The following is a 26,234-nucleotide window of genomic DNA, read 5'->3' on the forward strand; positions in this document are numbered from 1 at the left end:
TGACACAGGACAAACAGGAGCCAACACAGAGGCAGGGGAGGGAGCAACTGTTAAGTTTCCCCTGTGGAAGTTGCTCATCAGGAGATTTTGGCCTTTCGTTATTACTATCAGTGTGTCCTTCAATAAAGCCCAAGTCTGCTGCCTCAACACTGCTTAGTGGTCTTGAAGGTGGTAATTAATTGAGAAGTTAGAACTCAAATAACTCAAACACGGCCACATGGCAACCAGCAGATTCCTGGCATTTGGTTTCATAGAAGAACAGAGACAATAACCTCAATCAAACTGTTATTTGGAGTGAAAAGGTTACTTCCAGAGGCTTGACAGAAAGTGAACCCACTCAAGGGACCCACCAAACCTGCCAGGGTCAGACACAGCCAGGCAGGCCAGCTCCACAGCTGGCTCCCTGCGAGGGGCAGGCCCCGAGGACTACTCCTGCCTGAGCCCAGAGGGCCCACAGCAACTCAGCACAGCCCAGCCTGGCACCATCCTGAAGTCAGAGAAAACAGCCATTAACGGAGAAACGCAGATGACAGCGTCACACAAGGGACAGGCAGGAATGGGAAGTCCCCCCCAATAAACATATCCCTCTGGGAAAGGACATGAAAGAACAGGAAGCTTCACACAGCAATGACTCATACACAAAATTACCCACCAGAAAAAGCTCTTTCCATTCTCATGTGAGCCCAAGTTCCAATCACAGTCTCTGAGACAGCCAAAAAACAAAATTCAGGACCATTCTTTCCTCTTTATTCACAAATCATTTAGGATGACGAGAGGGCACCTGGGGAAAGGCAGAATTGTATTTTCTTTTTCCTCTTTTTCTAAAGGAAATGCAAATGTCCTGGGAGAAAAAGGGGGGAGGATCCAGGGAAGAAAGGATTTTCTGGATTCATATGAAAAGCACTCAAGTAACACGAACACAACGATGAAAATCAGATTTTTAAAAAAGTATAACTGGCACCCTTTTGACTTAATACAAAAATCTGCTTCTGCCTTCCTTCTTCTGGTCTTTCAGTTATTTATTCACTTCCGTTCTGAACGCATTTGCTTTGTTTTTCCCCATTTCTTCCATTCTTCTGGTACTAGTGTGTCCTGGAAAGAAAAATCCAAAAAATTAACTCTTCCAGGCAACAAAGCACTTCCTTGCAGAGTAAAAGTGTCCCCAGACCCCTCATTCTCTCTCAGAGGATGCTTATCAGAGCGTTAAACCAGTACTGCAATGGAACAGAGGAATGAACTCAAGGAGGATGGAAACAGTCAGACAGAATGAAGGTTAATTTCTGGTGCAAAAGGGACAAATGAGCCTTGTAAATTACAGAACTGAACAAAAAAAGCAGGGCTGAACACAAAGCCTGCAGGTACCTTAACTGCTCTTCTACTTTAAACAGGGCCAATCTATCCACTTGAAATCAGCAGGTCCATATAAACACAAAGAAAAGATCTTCATGTCCCCAAGAAGATGAAGTAGTCTACAGCAGACACATCTTTTTGGGGTCCTTTTCCCTTCCAAGATACCAGACACAGGCATAGCTGTGGATGCTGAGCACTTGACAGTCCAGCCCTAGAAGCTGGTAACAATACAGTCGTAACTGACATAGCTGGGGCATCAGAAAACCCAGCAGTAAGGAAAAATGCTTGTGACTGCACATGGCAGCAAAATCTAACTTATGGTTTGTGGATAGTAAGTTATCTGCAAGATCTTCCAGGATTACTTGCAGCCCACAGGGAATTAAGGAGTTAAAATACCAGGCTGAGAAACAGAAAACATGCAAGCCATGGAGAACACACTCGTGAGGCCTTTGGTAACAGGTCACTAAAAAGCTGAAAACTGGCCCAAAGCTATGTTAAAAAGAAGTGTCCAGGGACCAGAACAGCACCAGCAAACACAGCCAGGGTGCAGCTAGCATTCATCCACTAGAACAAGCGACAGCCATCTCCAGTTCCTCTCCAGTTACTTGTCATAGCTTGTTCTGTGCTCAAATACCTCAAAACACTCCAGAGAGAGAAGAGATAGTAACAGGGTGTTTTTCTATGGGACACGATGCCAAATTCTCCATAGGTAATTTCCATGAAACCATCCTCCATGCTACCTGATCTGCAGAAGGGAGTTTATACCACAGTGCACTTCGTTTCTGCGACACAGCCACCCACACTGGTTTTCTTTTGCACCACAAAAACCTGAGCTCCGTTCAATGCATTGTGTACGTGTGCACATTATGAACATGAGAATGCAGATACTCATGAGATGTACCAGTGCAGCACGTTGTGATTTCAGTCCCATCACAGAACTTGTCCCAGATGCTCTCTCCCTTCCCCAAAATAAAACAGTGACCGAGAAATGGAGCCGCAAACACACACATTCAGAATTGGGCAGCATGCAGAGCGGCAAGTAGTCCTATCTCCTATGCCGCTGTGGACATAGCAAACTGGGACCTTACCTGCTCAGAATGAAAGGAAACGAAGGGGTTTGCACTGGTAAATGATAATATGGAGACCTATCAGATGATTGTATTGAACAGAGGGGGCTGGCTACTGCCATCATGACCAGTTCAGTTTAATAGAAGGGTGAACCCTGAACTGGGTCATGTTCTCAGCTGAATGAGGTGGTGCTGACCTGGCTTCTGCTGCACACAGAGCTCTCGGCACCCCAAGCAAGGACATAATTCAGCAGTCGGAGTGCCTGGCAGCTGAATAACCAGAATACTGCAGATGGATTAGGGAGTACCAACAGCAGGATGGGAACAGCCCAGATATCAGCCATTTTCATCATGTTCTCCTCCAGCCGACATTAATAATTTATTTACAGGAAAAGTACTACTTAAACTAGGTTTATTTCATCACCTGATAGCTGCTTGGTGCCCAAGACAGTATATTCACATGTGCACATATTACCATACAGACTTCAGATGATTAAGGAAATCACACAAAGGCAATTTAGTCTCAGAGGACACGTACTGCTAATATGCAAACCCAGCTGTAGCCAAGGACACCCAAGGACTGATTTAAAGCCCAATAAACTATGTTGGAAGGAAGCAGCTTCAGCTCAGCTATCTTTTTGTACAAGGAGTGAGTGATGATGTGAAATGAAACAGGCAGCATGCCCAGGAAAGGCAAATTCCAAAAAGGCCCTTACTTCTAGAAGAGCTGGTCACTAGCAAAACCCCCTTTTACCGCAGCGTTCTATACTTTGCCAACCTACTGCTTTGCTCTGCAGCAATCCTGCCAAAAGGAGAGAGGAAGAAAGGTTCAGAGAACATATGAAGGAGGAAAGCAGTCTTGCTTCAGAAACAGAGCCAGTGACAGAAATGCAAAAAGCAAAACCAGGCCTTCTGGTAACTTCTGTAAAAAGATGGTTTATACAGTCCCCCTTCCCACCCCCTCCAGCCGTCTCCATAGTGGAACGGAACAGCAGCTTTGCCTCAAAGTGCAATCTAGTTAATTACCACTGCACTTCAACATCTGAGACAGGCTAGCAGCACGTTAACAAAAAGATGTCTTTTTGAATTTTAAAGTCATGTACAAAGGGTTTAACTTTAGCCTAAGGTAGAAGTTTTACTTTCAAATTTGCCATTGTAGTTGCAGTTTCATGTCATTTACAGTGAAAAGGCATACAGACACCCCCTGCAGTGTTTTGAAGTACGAACCAACCACCTGCATTTATGTGCTAACAGAAGCCCTGGTTGAGTAGACACTTAGAAGTAAGTTTCATTGTATTCTTTTCCCCAAAATCTGTAGTCTTTTTCCCCAGATCTGTATGCTAGGCAATCTGTAATTAATAAATGATTGTATCATTACTCTTTAAATTAAAAAGGAAATATTATTAAATGACATAACAGAGCCCCGTTGGCAACAAAATCCCAGTAGGAACTGTTATGCTAACAAGAGAAAGCGCCACAGAGGAGAGGGCTGGACAGCCAAGGGAGCAAGGCTGAAAAAGCTGGGAGGATGGTATGGAAAGGGTTGATTACAATAATCATCCTCCCTGCTACAGCCATGCAAGTAGAGATGTTTTAAAGACAACAAATCAATGCAAAACCCCTGAAAATTATATATATATTTTTTTACAGCTCTTGTCCTAGTTTTAATACAGTGTAATCAAGAAAATGAGAACCCAGGGATATCTATGCAAATAGGTATGCAAGGATAAACAACTCCTAGTGGCTCAAAAAGGGGAAACTAAGAAAAGCACAGGTTTGATGGCAAAGCAAGCCAATAAGATCATCTTCAAAGCCAAACTCTACATTAGCACAAAAGGGCTAAAACTTAAGCCTCACATGGAAACCCCATGTGGCAGAAGTGAAGGAGAGGGAACGGTTTGACCTCTCATTAATGCACTGTATCGGAAGCTTAGGCAGCCTGCAGGCAGTTTGCTCACCCAAGCCACAGCACATTCACCAGACACCGAGTAGCCAGAAGACACAAGTGTGAAGAATCAGTCCAATGCCAGTACAGAAATGAATGCTGTACCCCTAACATTTACCAGAATTTTCCCTGTTTTTGCTTGCTTGTGTTGTACTTTGTCTGTTCCTGCACACCTCCAATAGGCATCTGCTTCCCTTTTCTCTATAATCCCCCTTTAGACAGGGGAAGACAGCAGTGAGATACCTCCACCTTATGTTCCTCCTCTTAAAACTTATCTCACAAACAGCTACAGAAGAGTCGGGCCTCTTCTGCATTTATAGTGGCTTTCATTATCTAACAATATTGTAAGAGCTTGATATGTCATGTAGTAAAACAAATTTGGCAGTGAATGCGTCTCACCAAATACGGGTTTCCTCATGTCAAAGCGCACATAGTTCCACCCTTTGCTTTCTCTGTGTGCCCAATCGCTTCAGCAAGTGGCCGTGTGGACCATTCTCTCTGAAGGAGCAGTTAGCTGTATCTCAGTGAGAGCAGCTCATTGCCCTAGTCAGCGGGAAAGAAAGTGGGACTGAGCAGCCTATGCCCCCCCCCACAAGATCCAAGAGCCAAAAGCAGCGGTCATTACTGTATCAGTTACTGACACACGATAGCATCAATGCGATCTCCTCCCCACTGATTTTAAAAGCAGCTCCCACCGACGCATCCATGCCTGGCTTACCGTTTTACTGCTTTCTGAGCCAGCATCCTGTTGCCTGCCAGGAATGTGACGCCACCCAAAATGGCCAAGTACTTCAGAGTCTGGAACATGTTGAGCTGAGTCCAGTAGACATACATGAGTCCCAGCATTGCTGTGAAAAAGAGACAGAGCCCATGGCTGAAATTGCATTTCAAACACCAACCATTCATTATCCTCAGAACAATTGTTACATGTACTGCCAGGCCTAAGCATTTGTTTTCTATCTCACCTCTGAAGCTCTGAAATGGCAGATCTAAAGACTATATGCTATTGCCAGGGGAAGAAGGTGTCTGGGTCTCCATACTAAAGAAAAATGTGACACTGATGGCTTGCAACCAACCCTCTTGTGGCAGAATTATGGACATATTATAGACATTAAAGGCTATTAAAAGGACGAGGATACTCTGGATTTTCATAGACGATATTAACCTTGGGACACTTATGGAAGCTTTGTAAAGCTGTAAGCTCCTAAGAAAACTGGCTTGGATTAAGCAACATACTATCATTTGGGAAACAGTAGATCCAATGTTCTCCCAACATGCTATATTTTTGAAATTCTACCAAGACAGTAAATAACTGTGCAGCCAAGGGCACAATGAAATTGATGAAAAAAATCAGTCCAGCCAAAGAACAAGAGCAGCTTTCACAGGAAGAGCTTTAAAGAAATGATATAGATGACAGTCCCGCAGGTTTCAATCCCCACAGAAACTCCCTGCTTACAAAGGATAAACATGCAATAAAGAAAGTGTGACCTCTGGAAATAAGAAGTTCTATTAAGCACAGATAAATGGTGTGTGAGAGAAGCCCGGATAATGACTGCTGTTATAAGCTGATGGCCAAAACAGGTTTATCACCGTATTAACAATCATGAAAAGCAGGAAGGCAGATGAAAACAAGAGAACAAATGTTATGCTATTATGTCATTATAGTTAATAGACCGCAAGCCCATTAACCACCAGGGCTCTCATCCATAACTCCCAGGTGAGAAGGTCAAACATAGCAGAAAGCCTCTGACACTTACCAGCGTGTCCCATGTGAAAAACAATGGTGCTGGGAGCAAAGCTGAAGTTGGAGATGTTGGCACCTATCTTTATCCACTAAAGGGAAAAGAAACAATACCTGAGTTACAACAGCCTTGTAAACACAAGCTTTTATTTTAAGCTTCAGTATCCTTCAAGCCTGTTTGCTTTAAGGTCTTCAATGAATACAGTGTATTCTCTACAGAAGCACTTGTTTACTACAAGAGGACAGAGTAGTAATTTTGCTAAAGACAACACTGTTGAGCTCCTTAGTGAAAACTTCTGCTGCTTCTGACTGACTAAAGGCAGTTCCTCAATTATCTTTCTTAAACTGATGAGAGGGTATTGCTCCAAATCTACATCTTCCAGAAAAACAAACATTGCCGTTTCTATCCAGCTGAATTAATTTTAATTAAAAAGACAAAAAAGGTAAGGTTCTAATTTTGGACTCAACAAAAGAATAGCTATAGGTACAAGATGTGTGCGCATAAAAACAATTTCAGTTTTTAGAGTACAAAAGAGAAAGGCATGAAGGATGGAAAACAGGAGCAGTAGCAATGAGATTTTTCATTAGTGTCATCAACACGTATATTGTGAACTCCAGAGACCAGTGGACACGACTATCTGCATGACAGCTTTCAGTCAGACTAGCTAATGGGAAATTACTGCCAAGCAAGTAAGGGATCAGTTACATCCTCCAAATAAGGAGTAATTTAACTTGCCTAGATGAGATTTGGTATTGCATTAAGTTTGAAACACTGATCTGATGCTACAGTGAGTAGATGTTTCAACTACAGACACACAAATACCAATTATGTCCATAAATGGGAATCAATCTGATAGGATTAAGTAACACAGATGTTGTGAGGGATACATTAAGTGCGAGGCAGAATCACCGCTTTTTCTCCTGTGGAAGTCTAGTGTTAGCTGTAACGTAATCTGCTCACTGTTACTCAACATCCTTAGCAGAAGCACGCTGAAGAAACTCACCACACCTACTTCTACTTGGCAGTAGTGTTTTTCTGTTTTGACTATAAACTAAAAAAACCCCCAGAACAGTTTAGGAAAGAGACAATAGCAGACCAATGCTCTGCACTGACATTTGCTAGCTATGACTGCAGCACTGCTGTATAGTCATGACTAACCAAGAGTTTTAATATGAAGTTTAGCTGGCTAACCTCCTAAGTGACCTTGGACTGGATGAGAAGAAATTTTCTTCTTCTGTGGCCCAGTTCACTCACCAGAATGAGCAGCAAAAGCAGGGGGGAGAGAATTAATGCTGTGAAAGTGTTAGATACCACAGTGGGAGGCCTCTTCTCAGGTTCCCTGAAGAGGTGCTGCAAACAAACAAAACCAACTCATAAGTAGGAGCATTCCAACAGAGCAGCTTCTCAGCTCCCCAGAGGACCAGCTGCAGCCCTAGTGCTGTTCCCAGGCGTTCCTTTGGATGATAAGCATTCCTCTCAAGGCAAAGACTGACTCTTTAAAGTAGTGTCTATTCCAGTCTCTGCACAATTGATCTCTTGCACAGTTAACTTTTCCTTGCACTCACAAAAGCACTTGATAGCTTGTCATCAGCACAGATGGCTGGAATGAAGCCAGAGAAATCTTCAGAAGCAGAGAGCTTTCTGTGATGCTCACCTAGTCAAACTTTCCTGTTTGAATCTTCTCAGTGACACCAGTTGCTCTCTCACAGGTAAGACACACAGCTTATTTATTCATATTCTAGAGGGCTGCAACAAATTTCTTTCCATTAAGCAGTAACTCTGGTGGTCTTTTAATTACATTACTTACAGAGTATTAATTTTTTTTAATAAGAGATGACTTTTCAACAAGAAATTACAATGAGAATGAATAATGCTAGTAGGACTAGCATCCCATCTCCGCACATAATTTTTGCTTTTGACTGTACCTGGATTTCAGGTTTGGGAACAAAGAGGTTCTTGGTCTGGACTGTGGATGGTGCATCCTCTTCTGGGAACTTGATCACGACATCAGCCTGAAATGGAATTGTGCAGCTCCATGAAGTTTGATCTTAATGTATTAGAAGTTTTATAAAACCTATTCCATTACTGTGGCCTATTTCCTTATTTGTCAATCTATGATTGACATGATTTTTAAAGGAAACTAAGACAAAGCCACCAGATTTTTTAAGAAGCAATTTGTCCTAAACAGAGGCAGTAATGCCGTTCACCCATCTCTAAGAGTTGGGCTTATTTCCAGCACACCCAAGCACAGAAAGGCTAAACCTTGAAGCACTTGCTGTGAAATTACAATCAAACCTATAAACATTCCGAAGTTTCTGTTCCACCACATGATGAAATGAACGTTCATTTCAGTCTCGCTTTGATGCTTACTTAAAAACTTAAACAGCAAACCTCAGGGTCCATAAATGGCCAAAAGGATTCTCGTTCACTTCAAAGAACAAAGACATTTGAGCTTTTTCTCTTCCAAGCCTGTACCATGCCCTCCTGTTAGACTGCTAGTAATCTCAAAACCACATGACCACACTTCCAGCTACATACCACATTCCACAGGATTGGATTTTCCAGAGTGGCATCTCCAATTATCAAGTAAAGAGTGTAGGTACCAGAGGCAGAGTCAAATTCGGTCTTTCTTTCAGAGGTATCCAGTTCAAACTTATATACGTTCTTGCTATCTGGTTCTGCAACAAACACTACCTCCTGGCCAGTCTTTTGGTTGTGAAGTCGGACAAAAGTCTGAAAGAAAAGATTGTAACATTTCTGGAATATCTCACAGTGCATTTACAAATACCAGCAAAATGGCAGATTCACCCCCAAATCAAAAAGCACAACATTAACAAAAGTTGGAGTATAAACTGGGAGCCTGGGTGTCCAAATCCCTGCAAATCAGTGAAGTTCAATGTCTCTTCAAGTAACTACATCAACACAGGATCAAGACTGTCCAGTGGCCCACTTGGGGTACAGGGCAATATACTGAATGTTACTTAAGACGGTATACGCAACAACATACAACAGGGATGTATGCATGTATGGTTTTTGTTGGGTTTTTTCCCCTTTTTTCTATTATATAGAGAAAAGCAAAAATTTTAAAGAAAGTCTACATTTAAGGACTTTTCCAGCAAACAATCTATATTAAAAAATCAGAATTGTACTTTTTACAGTGCAGGCTACCTGCGCTCATTTTGTTGAGTTAAATAAGACACAGTACCAGAGCCAGAAGAGGCTTCATTTAACACACAGCCAAAACAAATGAACTGAATCCACTTCCCATCTACCAAGATCAGTGATCTTTCACAGTCCATGTCAGAAACATAAGGCTTCTCAAAACCTATCAAATCTTTTCAAGAGCAACTGTCACCTGAGATGCTTCAAGATGGAACATCTTGATGACACAGCAATGACAAAAATTTGTCCTAACCTGGTGAGGGATGAGTTCAGCTCCACTGTTCACATCTATCAGCTGGAAGGATAAAGCAAAATTCTGATGGCTGTCAGCAGTGAATGAGCCCTTGGCTTTGGCCGGGTAAGCTACCCTAGGAGGAAGAAACCAAACAGAACTGAGGTGATCTTCCAAGAGAAGGTCTGACATTCAAAGAAACCGAGGCACGCAAGCCTGTTTAGCAGTACGGCAGTCTACTCAGCATAGAAGAGCTATTTTATCAAAGAGTCAGGTGTACTAACATGTCTTTCTCTTCCACCATAAATTTAATGAAAAGAAACGAATGGAATTTTTTGGTAGGATTTTTGTGAGCTGCATACCTTGCCCATTTTCAATTATAACAGTTGTTTGTTGTAAGGTTCAAAGGAACACCAGAAGAAGGTTTTGCTAATACTACACCCCACATTCCATTCAGGAAGGCTATGCTACAACCAAAGGTGTGATGACAGCAGAACAGAACAATCAGCGCAGGAAGACTGTATCAACACACACAGAGGGGCCTCAGTGAGGCTCTGCAACCTAAGTTAAATTCCACACATTACATTCTAACTGATGTCCGTTAAAAAAACAATTGCATTAAGTTCAAGTACACCTAGCAACAGTACAGCCACACCCTCCAAATACAGTGTACATTTTGCTTTAGAGCATCTCTGCCAAAGCCCAATAATACCAGAAACATGAACACAATTATTTTAACTTGCTTTTGCTATGGAGAGGTGCCAACAAAGGAACAGAAGACTCAGGTTGCCTGGCTGCTGTTAGTACTTATTTCAGTATTAAGGAAAGCCACCTAAAAACCAATCAGTATTCTCCCAATGAACTCACAGGTTTAAGAGAAACAGCATGGGTATAACTCTGTAGTTATTCCAATACAAGATTCCTCTGGTTTAGCTAAAGTAGGGAAAGCTCAGAAGAGCTCCAGTCTAGATCCAGAGTTGCCCCTTAAAGGATCACATACACAGCATCATTTTACCTGGTTGTTTTTGGCGCAATGCTCTGATCTTTATCCACAGTAGAAAGATCTACATTAGTAATCCCAACTTCCGTGGAAACTTTCACTTTCAGCTGCAACAAAACACAACAGAAAATTACTCAGAGCACTCTACATTTACTAATTATGGTCAAGTTCACTGCAGAAGCTTTAGCTCTTCTGTCCCTTTCCCCAAAGAGGGTCTTACACTAAGCCAAAGACAGAACCTAACCTGAACAGAAGGATCTACAGCAATTTACCTTCTGACAAAGCTCCTGCATCAGTTACTAACCCTAACCCATCCCCTTCCTCCCTGCACAAGCAGCCAGCTCTGAAGACACCAGCTTCTCAGTCATGCTGGAGTTCGCTGCCCTTTGGAGAACTGTTTTTAATGAAACAGTCCAACTATCCAGATCCAACTAGCTTTCCTTTTGAACTAGAGAAACTAGAAAGATTACATCACATATGATACAACCGAAAACTGCATGTGCATATGTACTTCTGCCTACTGGATAGCAATTTGAGATGAGAGAGGTCTCCGGACAGCAACCGGCTATGCCTTTGTTGGTTCCTAAAGCCTGAAAGTTTCTGCTGATTTTATTACCAGGAGGCAAAAGCCAAAGCATTCCTGCAGACCTGCACTTTGTTCAGCGAGCTTTCCTTTGGAGTCACAGCATTTACTACCTAGTGCAGGGCAGCCATTATAAGGCAGTGCCATTTATCACTCTCCTTTGTGTGAAGGGCACTATAAACCCCAAGCAGAGAAATGACTTCCTGCCCTCTCCCCAGTCACAAACCACAGACCATCTAGGCAGTGAACCTTGGTGGGTCTGACTGATTTCCATCCTCTCAAACACAAGCAGTTACTGCAGTCTGTAGTTTTTAATTAGCACATTTGTTCTCACAGCTTATAAAATGCTCCCCTGGAGAACTGAAGTTTCATTGCCAAGATATTTTTCATCATATACTATAATTTGTTATTACAGGTTTGCTCACATGAAGCAGCCCCACACCCTCACCCTGAAAAATAATTCGCAGGGAACCTGTGGGAAAAATATGTAAAGACAGAAATCAAACTATTCAAGGTCAGACTTCAAACACAACAATCTTGGCAGTTCCTTTAGAATAAAAAGTGTAATTTAAGATAGAGGTTATCCCTGAAAATGGGTCCACTAACATGTGGACTATTCAGGCTAACTTTAGTAAAAGCCTTAGTTTGGTCCAAGATGGGAGCAAAGAAAGATGGACTAATGAAATACTCATTTTAAAAAAGTTACGCGAAGGCAACTCAGAGCTGCTGCACACAGCCCCTCCAACGGAACAGTACACAAACATCTCTCAAATATTTTAATGCCAGGAAATGTAGTCTCTGCCTGGAGTAATAACCCACTGGTTTAGCTCATTACTGTCAAAACGATGGTGCATTAAGGACAATTAATGCTAATAACAGTAAGGAAAAAAAACAGTTCCCCCAGCAGTCCTCCCCCATAACAATGTGTCTTATTAGAAGCGGTTCACACAAAGCCGCCCCAGCGTTAATGCATGCCTACCGGTACCTCTGTGTGCCAGCAGCGAGCTCAAGCAGGACCAATCAATCCCCTTTTGACACTCCTAAGTGCCATTACTACTACAATGACAACATCAATTTGAAACACAGAGTAAAGGTCAGCAATTGTAAATAAGTGTCTTCCTCCACTCCAAGCTGACTATGCTGGAAGACTTTAAAAGCTAATCTTTTCCTTAAATAGACGATTGAGGGCAAAAACTAACCCTGGGAATAGACATCACTGGAGAAAAGCATTCTCGGCTGCTGACACTGGGGAGACTATATGAATAGTCAGAGAGGTCACATTCTTCTCACTGTAACAAACTTGAGGAAAGTAAAACTCTGAGTGTTTAGATAAAACTCTTCTTCAGAAAGGCCTAAGAGCTTTCGCCACCAAGAAGGGGGTATGTATGCATGAAATGAAGATTTCATTTGCTTTGGTCACTGTTTCTCCACTACAAAAGCATCACCATATACACAGTTAGGAGATGCCAGAAGATCCCCTTGACTCTTTTCTGGGGCTCTAGAGCTTATACAAACAGCCAACAAATGCTCAGCTTCCATACATCAGACAATCACCAGACAACTGCTAGCCAAGCCTTGAGATTTACAGACTCAACTCTTGAATGCTCTGAAGAACTAACATTCTTAGTAATAGTTTTTGCATAGCTACTTTGCGCACTTCCACTGTTAGCCTCTGTTCAGATGCTGATCTGACAGCATGTAAGTGGTAAGTCAGTTTTTAAATTCACACAAATCTCTTTTGATCATACATTAATCTGGTTACTGGTCATAATCCTGAGTAAAAATCCAACGCATTACAGAAAAACATGTGAGAAATACCATACAACTGGCAACATCCTCAATGGTTATAAATGAAAAGCTGTTTCAGCGAATAGGCACAGAATTAAAATGCCATCAAAAAGCACACCCACCTCAACTTTGTTAGCAATAAATCGCTTATCTCCATCAACACTGATAGAAAAATCATAATATCCACTTGCAGGTTTCACATTCATGAAGTTCAGCTCAAAGACATCTCTATAAAAAAAGCAAGGTGTTAAATATCCTCTAGGATACTAACTGCAGCCTACAAATACATAACATCCTGCTACAAAGAAGTCTCCAAATATGGTAGATTAAGCAGGCAAACAGACAAATGCAACACAAAAGTAACATGGCTAAGTGCAGTGGGAAAAGAATTCTTCAAAGTGCCCCCGAAGTCAGAAGAACATTGCAATTCCCCACTTCCAGTCAAAAGAAAAAGCCACAGAAATTCACCATCACTACCAAACGTGCTCAGTCACCCATTACCAACGAAATGCAATTACAGCATTTTGAGTTTTCCAAACAAACATCTCTCTGGTGGAAGAACACATAAGGAAAATGAGTCCAACACTGTTTAAATAACGCCTGTTTGCCTTACAAACTGTAAAAATAAGATTATATTCTTACCCTGACAGAGCAAATGCTGTCTGTTGAAGGACAGTGGTTTTGCTAGATGCAGACTTGGCGTAGTCAAGCTTTACAGAAGCTTGAGTCAGTGGCTGGGACATAACATCGGTCACTTGTAGCTACAAGAGAAGAACAAGAATTTCTGTGAAACCCGTTGTCCCAGAAAGAATGCAGGAGCACTCACTACCCCTCTGCATTATACACCCAGAATTCTCCCCTGCCCAGCATCCCAGATTCACCTAGTTCTTTCTAACATAACCAGGAAAGCTGAAGTTCGTAATCAGCAGAGCTGACTTCCGCACAGCACCTTCTCGAGGTAGTGTCTGGTAAGCCCCGGGTAAGCAGAGGTTCCTAAGAATCCCTTCATAAAAGCACTAAAACCCCAGATCTACTGGAACCTGAGTCCTGGAGCTGAAAATGAAAGACATCACCTTACACATTCAGTCAGCACAGACCTCCAGCACTAAGGACTGAGCCAAGAGATGAGTTAAGATTTGGGGCTAAGGACTCACCCTGAGTACGGGCTGATGGTGAGACACAGCTGCAGGCCCATCAGGGACAACAATGACAGGCAAGTGGTAGCGGTTACGGGATAAAGAACCTGCGGCACAAGCAACACTGAAGGCCTCCGAGAGTGTCTCAAAGTTTTTCTTGCTAAAAATTGCATTCATCAACTGGATAATTTGATCCTAAAAGAGGAAAAGCAAATCACATATAAGCACCAGCAGCCTACCACAGCATTGCAAACTGGCTCAGTATAATGTTAGTAATAAAAACATCATCCATAAAGACTGTTTGATTTCCCATTTGCTTTAAAAATAACTCAAGCTATGAGGTAACCCAAAATTAGCTACCTTTTGAATGTCACATTATCATTCTTATTCTTGGCTGGGAGGCTCCAACCACAATTGCTGTAATAGTGCTGAAAACTTGCAAACCCAGAACTTGGATCTACCTCTTCAAACTATGTGTTTCAGAATGGAATATGCCATCAGCTCAACTATCCAGACTGCATGCAGCTGCAAAAAGACAATTTGGCTCTAGGAGCCGTACAACTGTCTTCATACAGTGGAGACAGACTAGGCTAGATGTCCTGGCTACCTGCCAAGCTGGGAAGGCCACGGAGAGGTGATGCAAAGCATCCTAATGGCTCTGGAAGGAGCCAGCCTAGGCCCATGCAGGCTTATCCCCTTAGGCTCAGCAGTGTCCTCAAGCTAAGAGGATTAGCTTTAAAGCAGTACCACCAGGAGCACAGAGCCAGCTCTGGCCCTGGGATGTGCCAAAGCTAATTTGTTCTCTCTAAAGTAGGAGTGGGTCCGCGTCCCCCAGCTGGTTTTGCAGTCTGACTTTGTAGGGTTAGTGTATCTGAGCCACACTTCACAGGGTATGCCATATTATTCAGATTCTTCCACTGCTCCCTGCTAGTCTGGAAAACAGAGGGTTTGGTTACCTGTACTTTGATCTAAGCAAAGGATTGTGGGCTAAATTCTAACCAGAAAGACAATCCCAAATAAAGCAACAGGCATACAATTTAGTAACCTACAAAGAACACTTAAATGAAATCCACTGCATCTCAAATTTTCACCCTCCTACTTGTATTAATGAGCACCAACATACATAACTAGAGAAAGCATCCAGACAGACGCTACAGAGCTCCCGCATAGTGCAAATCCTGCGGTGTTTTTCATTTATATGGAGGGCATGGCATAGCTCCAGACCTTAATCAGCAACTGACACTCATTTAAATTGTGGGGGAAAAAAGGGGAGCTATTCTTTCAAATACTACATGTTAATTTTGAAAGAGTTTTGTGTCATTCTGGAGGCACTCTCACTATTCACAAGAGATAAAGCTTTAAGCCCCAACAATAGCACTTCTGACAGAAGAATTCTGAAGCAACACTAAACAATTTTCCTTAATTGGTCTTTTTTTTTAAACATTGTTTGGATGCTGACAGTTTGAATTGTGTGTAGCAGAATCACCACCTCAAAATGACATCAAAATTACTTTGCATTAGTCTGTTTGGCAGCAGCATGGAAGAGAGCCAGGAATGAACTCAGATGTCTTACACTGCCTTCTGTCTCAACCCTGCCACTTTGGCTTGTGCTTCAGGGAGCTGCCATTCTCAATCAAAAGTACATCTAACTCAGTTAACTTGTTGTGGAAAAAAATACTAAGTGGATAGCTTGCAGTAATGATTTCTAGCTTAATCAAGCTCAAAAGGAATTTTCAACAGTCTTTCATTTTAGACAACAAATTCTTGCATCTGGATCCTTGTAGGCGTATTGTACTGATGTTGTCTCCCTTTTGGGCACCCCAAACTAGGGTGCCTGCATTTCCTCACAGGTAAATAACATTTGCAAAACACTTTGAAATGCGGGAGAGTGCTAGACAAGTGCCAAATACCAGAACAAACTCTGAAACAAGAGGTTTTTTTCAACAGCTTGTCTCAATAAACAAAGAAAAACTAGGCCTCACTTGCAATTTTCTTCTGTACATTTGAAAAAGGGAAAAAACAAACCAAATTCAGCCTGTGATCTTGCAGGTGGAATTTCCTCCTACATTCTGTTACTTAGCATTCCCTCAGAGATGTCCCTTTTCAAGGAGTGTGCTCATTATTTTTTCTAGTAGAAACTCTACCTAGTTATACCGGCCTCTTACACTGCACAACAGGGACTAGGCATATCCTTTTTGTGAGCTACAGCATGCAAGGGAGGAAAAGGCAGATACAGACCTCCTTCATTGCTGGCTCTGTACCCACGTGGTCCGACAGCTTATAAGCAGCAGCAACAAACAGTGCAGTAGTCTCAATTCCTTCTTCAAACTGCAGATAAACTCCACCCAAGTCATCCAGGCGAGCAACAAGATCCTGACAGAAAGAGTTACTAAAATTTAAATCGCATTCTAGTAGATCCACAGAAGTTAACTCTGTTAGGCCTGTAATCAAGAGTATCTGTATGGGATCACTGAAGTATTTTGTAATAGTCATTTAGAAACAGGAAGAAAAAGAAACTTTCAGCCTTCAGTGGATTTAATTATATTTAAAAGTCGTAACATTCTGTGTCTCAGTACACTGTGAAACAGTTAAAAGTCCAGAAGAAATATCTGCTTGAAAGGGTAAGTCAAGCCAACCCACATCATGCTGGCAAGGAATTAGCCAGGTTGGTTTTTCATTTTGAGTTTCACATTAATACATCTTTTAGTACTACAGAGGTCTAACAAATTCCTGAAAAATTAGAGAGCATAGCGTGTTCCTACCTCTATCTCCTCAACAATGCCACTTAGATCTGCCTGCTGGGACAAGTAAGATGCCGTCTCCAAAGCCTGGATGGTTCTTAAATAAGAACAAAAACACCCAAACAATTATATGATTTTGCTTCCTTAAAAGCCAAACATCACTCAAAACAAAGCAACTACAGTTTCTATTCTGAATGAAGTGCAAATCAGCTGTTACTGCATTCAGTTGACTGAAGGAAATGAATCTGAAATGATTTAGTGGAAACTTAAAATTCATTAGGGAACGCCACTTTAGCTACATCAGAGCTGCAATAAACTCATAGATTCAAAGGCAGAGAAGAAACCGAACTTTGATCCCTGCACAGCACAGATTCCCAGACTTGCTACTGAGGCTTCCAGGAACCCATTTTTTTCATCAACAAAGCAAGTTTTAAAGTTTCCCTTTCTTCCCCAGCTTTTAAGGAAAGCTCTAGTCTCTTGTTTCACAGTAAAATTACTTAATTCTTTGGTGATAAATGCCAAGATTCCTTCTGCCTACTAGCACGTTTTTTCCACCTCACAGTATTGGCATGTCAACCTACAAACAACAGGGCTGAGGAAAAGCATCAAGTCTATCGCAGCCGTAAATGACATGGAACCATGGCTGGATTTTAAGTCAAAAATTTTTTGTGAGTCTTTTTAAAAAAGTAGGCTTCTTTGGGATGTGTCCTCTTTACTGACCGTTATTCTTGAATTAAAGCGAATACATAAAGCTCATTTGAAAAATCAGACAAAAAATAGCCCCAAAAATATATCTTTCATTCCCCCAGAGGGACAATAATGAACTGTACAAATACATCACAAGAAAACACAGCACACCTATATTACAAAAATTAAGTGTTAAAATACCCTTTACTCCAAAATCCAACTGCCTAAAGGATAAACATGCGACAGTGATTCATTTCCGTCTGAAAGACTTACGCCAGCACATTTTCTTCTTTGCTAAGACGAGCAGTAAGAGCACTAAGTGCTTCCTGAGATGCTAACGGAAGGCCAAAGCCACTCAGAGCCCCAACAGCATGGAAGATCTGGCTGATTGAGGAATCCTCACTGACAGCTGCAAGCAGCAGCTCCCTGGTCTCATTTGAAATGGTAACCTGAGGAAGAACACAGGGAACATGTTGATTCACTCTTGAGAAAACAAGACCTAGTCACCACTGATTTCTTCCTGAAGCAACACACTTGATTGGTGAACTTCTATAAGCTTTTGGGGAAAAGCCCTTTATCATTCATTACCTTTTAGTTTAATTAATTAAATTCCTAAGTTTTGCTGTCAACTATCAATTACTCAGGATAATCCACGATTCAGATTTATCCTGATAACTTGCTACTGCTTTTCATCTGGCATCACATCATGGTGGAACAGCCAGTGGTACTGATGGAAAATGGGGCTTGGATAACCCACCCACAATTCAGCAAGGGTGGGCTGCATTTGTGTGCTTGCAGTGTTTCAACACAGGGTTTACACTCCAACAGTTTATCAGCCACTGAAAGAGTTTAATTGACACAGCTGCTGTGAATTCTGTTAAAATGTGCTGACTCCTTTTTTTCTCAGCCAGCAATGTTTAATCAAGAAACATCCCCTCAGAATTACTCTGGACCAAATACTTGCTTTATATCTTTACACTTCGCTTGTATGGAGTACTCCCAGACACTTCATAACTTATTTACCTAAGACACAACAGAGTACAACCCACTAAAAGAAAGTAAATTAGAATTTATACCTAAAATAAAACCAAGAAAAAGATCAAGGTAAATATTTCCTTGGTAACATCTGTCTTTGGAGCTCAGGGCTCCAAACTCACCTCACAGCCAGACAGGACCCGGATGGACTGTGCAGCATAGAAGAGGGAATCAACACTGCTGGAGTCCACATGAGATTTGATGAAATTGCATGCAGCCTGGGAAGAAACAGAAGTTAACTTACATGGACAGTTTTGACTTAAGCCACCGAGAGGAGGCTTACATGATACTCCCAAACAATTTCATGTATGCTGCTGTGCATTTTTATACTGAAAAAAGGCAAACAAAATCCCTAGTAATATTTGCGACGCAGCAGAGCCTAGAAACCCCCAGATCCTACTCTGCTAAGTGCTACACAGAAACAAAAGGTGGCTCCTGCTAAAAGAGATAAGCAATTTTCACATCAACTAAACTGCAACCAGAATTCAAATTTAAATTGAGCATAATTATAAAACCTATCAAAATAAAAGTCCCATGTGTACATTTAGTAGGGAAAATCTCCCAGGATAGAGAACAGATGAGCAGAAATTCTGTGGGCAAGCTTCTTCCCCAGCTGTGTATCTCACACAATCATTAATGGATGCAGTATATAGAATTTCAAAACATAGAGAAAGAAAAATCGGGTAAGTAGCTATAGTATGAAGGCAAGCAATGAGACTGCTCATTAACCTGTAGCTGGTTTATTATTAACTGACAACTAGACAGATGGATCATTAAGATTCCATTTTAACCAGAAAATAATGAAGAATTTAACTGCTTATACTCAAAGACCAGTGATTTAAATATGTGGAGAACAGGCCTTTACAAGTAGGACAGGATTTTCATGCTACAGTTACTTAGGAATACTGATATATGTTCAGGCGTTAAGCCTAGCTGTTATTTTTACTACCTCTACCCTTTTAAATAGTCTCACCCCGTGAAGAGGTACACTGTCCAGAAAAAAGTCTCATCACAATCCTCAAGGAACAAATAAATAATTACTGTTTACCTGCAAAAGCAAAGGCTATATTACCATTGTCAAAACTAGGAACTACTAAACTACGTCAGCCACACTAACATAAACAAAAGCAGGAATTCCCAGACTAGCCCGCAGATGACCAGCAACTGGCCACTGCAAGGTGTGCAGTGTGCTGAACCGCAACACCTTTAGGAACCTTGCAGTTAAGAGTTTGTGGTGCCAATGCACAACACTCAAAGAGTCCAAATGATTTAGAACCACTGAACTGGCTGAATTTATGAGGAAAGAATGAACTTATGTTTACAGCTCAGGTGCACGGGTAAGCATGCATGTGCACGTAAGCTGGCATGCCTACGTAAGCAGGTTGTTATAAGGATAACCTGCTACATTTAAACTAGAAATGCTTAAAGAGAATGCTTTCAAGGGCAGTAAGCATCACGCTGCTGCCACAAGCCTTTGTTTCTAGTCTGCACACGAGGGAACATATTTTATATGCAAAAATAACAAGATCAAATGACTTGGCTGAATTTGGTATTGGAACTGAAACGAAATAAGGAGAGCTCTAACAGGACAGCAAAGCAAACATGCCACAGGCAGAAATCTTTTTCATAAAACAGTGAAGCAAATTGATAGCTACAGTAGCATCAAAACAGGCTGTGGAGGAACAAGCCCTGAAACCACTGTTTAGAAGCAGTAAGAGAGCCCGTGGCACTATCCGCCTGGGCAAAGATGCAATTTATTCAAGTAGCGCACCCAAAAGTTTGTCAGTAATTAACAATGATTTGCACCGCTAGTTGCTAAGTATGCTTTACATTGTCCTCACGGTCCTGTCAAAGCAAGGCTCGCTAGATAAACTATGCCCCTTCTTTTGCTGCTGTGGCAAGCCTACAGGCCCTCGGCACAGCAAAGCGCCCTTGAGCCGAGCCGCACGGCACCGGCCGCGCAGTAACGCCGGCGGAGCGCGGGGCGAGGGCTGGGGGAGCGGCAGCACCGGCGGCCCCGCCGGGCCCTCAACCGCTCACCTTTTCGTCCGCCACCCGCACGCCCAGGCTGCCGAGGCCCACGATGGAGTAGAAGGCGGCCTGCAGGTCGGCGAAGGGCCGCTCCAGCGCCGCCCTCAGCCGGGCCAGGTCGCGGGCGGTGAGGCGGTGGCTGGGGGCCAGGGCCTGGGCACCGGCGAGGAAGAAGAGGAGGCTGAGGGCCGCCGCCAGGCGCAGCCGCAGGCCTGCGGAGAGACAAGCGAGTTACCCCGCGGCCCTTCCCCGCCGTACCGAGGGCCGCGCCACCGCATCGCCCTCCCCCAGCCCCCTCCCCACCACGGCCCGCGCCTCACCCGGCGCCGCCATGATGCCGCCTGCGCCACGGCGCCGCTTCCGCCTCGCGCCCCGCCCCGGCCCGCACCACCGCGCCCGCGCCACGGGGGAGGCTGGAGGGACGGCATCGTTCGCGAGGGGGCTCGGCCCCACAGACGCCCGCCGCGGAGCTGTGAAAACGAGCGGGCCGCGGGGGCCGGGAGGGAACCGGGCGGCGGCGGGGCTGCCCGTGAAGAGACAGCCGCGGCTCCCCCGGGCGGCGGGAGTGGTACGGACCTCCCGGCGGCGGGCGGGGGCGGCCCCTGGCGAGGATGTGGGCGACGCTGATTGGCCGAGCCGCCCGCCGCGCTCAGCGCGCCACGGCTCCTTAAAGGGGAAGCGGCAGAACTGCGCGCCGCGTGCTGTGTCCGTGCCGTGCCGTGCCGTGCCGTGCCGTGCCACGCCACGCCACGGCATTTTATATCACGCCATATGCGGCTGTGCCACGCCATGGCATGCTGTGTTACACCATGCCACGTCGTATGATGCTGTGCCGCACCACGCCATGGCGTGCCATGCGACGTCCCGCCGCGCCGTGCCGTGCCGTGCCACGCCAGCCCACCCCTGTGGGAGCTCCCCACGCCGCTGGTCTCAGAGCCCCAGCGCACCATTTCCCCGCTGTCCCAGCCGCTCCACGCGCCGCAGCATCTTCCCTGCAGCCGTGGTGGGAAGGCGCTTACACCCCCCCGGGAAGGGCAGCGGTCTCCCGGGGCCCCCAAACCCCCTGGGACTCAACGGAACAGCCACCGAGCCCCGCGGGGCTGCTCACCCCCCCGGGACGCAGTTCCCCCCGCCACCCCCGAGCGCCCGGCGGCGGGTGTCAGCCTCTGCCGCCACCCCCTGCAGCAACCTCCGTCTCCCGGTGACGGCTGACCGCCCCAGCCAGGGCCACCCTCCTCAGCGCCTTCTTGCCAAGAAGCTCGCTCTTCCCAGCAAAGCAGAGGTGGAAAGGGCCGTGCCCCGCCGCACGCCTCCCCGGGGGTGGGGGACAGCCGGGGGTGGGCATTTCTTGTGAGCGTCATCCGTGAGACCCCGGGAGCGGTGCCCTCGTTCCTGGCACGGGGGTCGAGGGGAGGGGGGAGCTCCCGGGGCAGCAGGGAGGCGTCAGGAAGGGTGTTTGCAAGAGAACAAGTAAATCTGTGCAAGGCTACTTGCTCAGGTTCCTCGATAGAGGCGTGCGAGGTTTAAGGGATCGTTTCAGCGATCCCTGATTTAGGGGAGCCTTATTTTCCACCTCTTCATTTTTTCCCTTGGGTTTTCCCTAAGTACCAAACAAAAAAAGAAATGAAAAAGCCAAGTGTAAGGTCAAGCCCCAGCTCCGCTGTGCAAAAGACAAACCTCTCAGTTAACCAAGCTGGATTTCCCCTGGGTGTATAACTAGCACCGTCTATTTGCCCGGCGTTGATTATTTCAAGTGACTCTTGGGAACGGCCACAGCCACGCTATCGGGGACCCCAAGTTCCTGCAGCGAAGCAACACACACATCAATGTGCAAAATGGCTTCTTCCCTGCGAGCCCCTGGGGACGGGCACGTGTGCCTCCGGGTCCCTGTCCCACGCTTGGCTGGCCCACGGGGGACACAGCCAGCCGTGTGTGACAGACGCCTGTCCCGCTGCTCACTGCCCTCCTGGAAGGCCCCAAAATTTGGGGAAAAGGGCTGTGCTTCCTCCTGCAGAGGGCACTGGGAACTTGTGCTTTTTGCTTCCCGAGGAAGATCCCCTGGAGTCAGTGCAGCTCCCGCTTACACACCCGTCCCACCGCCCCTCCGCTCTCCCCGTGCTTTGGGGTGTTTGCTGTGTGTAACGTGGACAAGGCTCTTGGCCTCGCCAAGGAAAACCAAGGACAGCCGTGGAGCTGCTTAGATGTGGAAAGCCACCGCTGAGAAGGCAGCCTGCTCCCTGCTCTGCCTTCCCGCGCTTCCTTCTCCCTCTGCACCGGAGCCGTGACATGATGTCAGCTCCTCTTTGGGTGACACCGAGGTGGGGTTGGTACGGCTTTGCTGGTGGCTGTATAAAACCCAGCCGAGATGTGCTGCCCATCAGCTCTGTTTCAACAGTGCCAAACCACCAATCTCACCTAAATCCCCCAATTATTGAACCTGAACATGTTTGACCACCTCAATGCAGGAGGTGCTCACAGCATGGATGGGTACCCGTGTGAGGATACAGGCACGCATCTGTCATGGATGGGTGTGAGGGGATGAGGTTATGGGCACCTGACTGTGCCATGAGCATCTCCTGTGCTGAGGATGTCCCCTCGCACTGGGTTATTACTCTCCCATTTTCCCTTGGGAGATGTAGCTCCTCTGAAGTGTGTTGCAAAATCCTGTCACCACAGCGTTCCTGGGGGAAGGGAAAAATATTCTGCATCAGAGTGTCTGATTTTGATATTCTGTCCCAGAAAGGGGTTTTGTTTTGCTGAGTTGGGTTTGCATCACCTTACAGCCTGCAGTAACCAACAGACGTTTTGGCCAGCTGCGATGGCATTTCCCATCCCACTGCCCTTACTGGAGAGAAACAGGGCTAAGGGGAAGATTTTTTGCCCAGGGCTGGCGTGAAGCCAAGCTAAAATGATCTCAAAATGCCTTGTGAGATGGCATTTCTCTTCTGTTCAAGCTATCACATGAGTCTCTGACCTTGCTCTAGCCCTGCCCTCGTCCTTGTCAGGAGATGACCACGCAATCCCCAGGGATGCTGGGGACACCTCTGAGATGTGACCCCAACCATGGCCCCGGGGGAAAGTGCTGGAGCTGGCTGGGCTCCAGCTCCTTCCCCCAGTGCTGAAACACCTCACGTGCACCAGCCCAGCCTCGAGAGGAGACTGGAGACCTGCAGCTGAGCTCTTCTGCTGTGACAGATGGAAATGGGAAGGATTTTTTTATGAAATGAGAGGAAAAAACCTAAAGGCCACTTGTGCAATTAAGTGCCTTAACTGTGGATTTTATTTCGATGTAATGGGATGGTTATTGCATATAAAAGAAGTGCCAGATGGTTGTTAAAACCACATTTACTAAGTTCTAATAACCGTGCATTTGACTTGTAGCCCATCAAGAACTGCAATCCCTCATTATAAAATAGCTCGGGAGCCCTCGCCCCAGGCAGAGCCTTTGGCTGGTCCTTGCTGGGACCTTTGCACCGCAGCAGCACTCACTGTTCAGGGCAGGGCTTGGCCTCGTGGCGCAGCTCTCCAGCCGCAGGATGCTTTGCCTGTCTCTATTTGAGCTTCAGTTGGTTGGTGATGGTGACAAGGACAGAGGGATAGGGAGGTGTGAAATAAATCTGCCAGCCTGGGGAGAGGGGCTGGGAGCCCTCCATGGGGTGCAGGGCAGTGGAAGATCTGTGCACCCCTCAAGGCAGAGGTCTCCTCTGCTGCCCACTTGGTGCAAAGGGGCTTGAGGAAGGGAGCATGGAGAGTCAAGGGTGGAAGATCATAGAATCATGGAATGATAGAATGGTTTGGGTTGGAAGAGAACTCTAAAGGTCATCTAGTCCAACCCTCCTGCAGTAAGGAGGGACATCTTCAACTACCTCAGGTTGCTCAAAGCCTTGTCCAACCTGACCTTGAATGCTTCCAGGGATGGGGCATCTACCACCTCTCTGGGCAACCTGATAGAAGATGGAGGATGGAGGAAGGCTCTGGAAGTGGGAAGCTGGCGTGTGGCTCCTTCTACTCCCTCTGTGGCAGCCTTGCTTAAACATGTGCAGGTGCAGGCAGGGAAGGAATGGGGTGAATTTATGGAGGGGACTGGAGGTCTCATCCCCCCGCTGCCTCCCCATGCCCACTGGATCCGGGCAGCTCAGCCCTGCAGCGGCCCCGAGGAGGGCAGTGCATGGCACCAGCCTCCGCAGCACCTCTGGGCTGGATCTGGCCTCTGTGTATTCAAGGGGAGCCCGGCACAAGCAAGGGAGCGAGCCCACAAACCTGTGGGCTGTGCTGAGGCATCCCTCCCCGCGGCTCTGCCTGCCTGCAGTGCAGCCAGCCTTCCTTCTTTGGTAAAGACTCCAGCAATTCCCTTTTCAGGCTCAATACCACCAGTCCCGGGAAGGAACCGGAGCCCATTCCCCAGCCCCCCTGGGGCAGCTCTGAGCAGAGGGGCTGCCCGCAGGGCTACAGCCTGTGCTCCAGCTGCCTGCGAATGGCTTTTCAAGACAGCCCTTCTTCAGGGCGCTCACTGCCCCGGCAGCTCCTGCCTCGCTGGAGAGACACTGCTGGTCCCCACTCTGCGGGAGCTCGGCTGCTCAACCTGCTTTCCCAGGAGCACACCTTGCCCCGGCCAGCACGAAGGTATTATTGTGCTGGCTGGGGTCTGCTTTCCTTATTATTACTCCTGGAAAGCTCTCCCTGATGAATCCCAGCTGGGAGACTTTTTTTTGGGGGGTCTTATTAAACTGTTGATATGCATTTTTCTGCAGTGCTGTTTGTCCTCCCCTCCCCGTCCTGCTCTGTGCCCTGCCAGCCCCCCCGACAGGAGGGGATGAAGGGGTGCTAGGACCCCAACCTGGCCCTTCCCCCTGGGTGTCACACCTGCGGGCTCCCCAAGCACCCCATCCCCAGGAGCACTGCCCACTGCGGGGCTCTCCCAGTTAGCCCAGTCCCTACACTGGCAGGCAGCTGGTAGGGGCTGACAGTGCCTCCACCATCCCATGTCCTAACAGCATCCCCAGGGCACGGCCCCGACGTGAGCCCCCACAGCATCGCTTCCAGTTAGCAAAGCGATTTACCAACCCCCCTCCCCGTGCTGCCCCAGCGATGCGACCCTCATCCCGGCACTGCCCAACCACGGGCGGGAGGATGGATGAGGAGCTGGGAGAGGGGTGGGAACTCATTGAAAGGCTCCAACAGATGGGTTGCGTTTGCACTATTCCCATCATACATGTTGAAACTCTCCTGTTTTCGTGGGATGATGTCAGCTCTGGGCTCCGCGACCAGATTCCCTCTGCCACGGGGAGGGAGCGGAGGCCGTGGGGAAAGGGAGGGACCTGGCTGGGACACCCAGCGGGGTCGTAGACCTCCCTCTCCATCACAGGAGAGAGAGAATGAGGCAGACAGGTGAAATGCCGCTGGCTTGACCCGCTGCTTTTCCCGGCTTCCATTGTTCTCCGGCGTGCCAAGACCAGGCGTTTTCCTGGCACCAGGGTGGGGGGCTCATGTAAAAACCCCTCTGAAGGTGTCAGCAGTAAAACCCACCTAACTGGGGGTCTGGAGCAGTCGAAGGGAAAATGTATCCCAACCCATCTGGAGGCACTGGGCAGGCGGATGCGGCTGGGATGGGGTGGCAGGGGACACTGCCCCCCCCGGGAGATGCCCCCCCCAGGTTTCCCCCTGCATTCCCCCCGGCATTAGCCCATGCCCAGCCCCACTGGCAGCACGGTGGCTGCTCGGACCGGGGTTTTGTA

General features: G+C 46.2%; 1 protein-coding gene across 1 annotated transcript; it reads right to left on the reverse strand.

Annotated features, from left to right (window-relative positions):
* Positions 1-726: 726 nt before the first annotated feature.
* RPN2 (ribophorin II) lies at positions 727-20,847 on the reverse strand. The gene is made up of 18 exons (XM_059827142.1): positions 20,820-20,847; positions 20,509-20,711; positions 18,591-18,686; positions 17,707-17,882; positions 16,768-16,843; positions 16,244-16,378; positions 14,024-14,200; positions 13,512-13,630; positions 12,992-13,097; positions 10,514-10,605; positions 9,520-9,634; positions 8,643-8,837; positions 8,030-8,116; positions 7,359-7,454; positions 6,120-6,195; positions 5,081-5,210; positions 3,134-3,219; positions 727-1,092 (listed from the first exon to the last, which is right to left on the reverse strand). Exons 1-17 carry the CDS (start codon positions 20,830-20,832, stop codon positions 3,168-3,170), a joined length of 1,944 nt encoding a protein of 647 aa, XP_059683125.1. The 5' UTR covers positions 20,833-20,847; the 3' UTR covers positions 727-1,092; positions 3,134-3,167.
* Between the last annotated feature and the right edge of the window lie 5,387 nt (positions 20,848-26,234).

Source organism: Gavia stellata, chromosome 20 (genome assembly GCF_030936135.1).
Source record: "Gavia stellata isolate bGavSte3 chromosome 20, bGavSte3.hap2, whole genome shotgun sequence".
Classification (NCBI taxonomy): domain Eukaryota; kingdom Metazoa; phylum Chordata; class Aves; order Gaviiformes; family Gaviidae; genus Gavia; species Gavia stellata.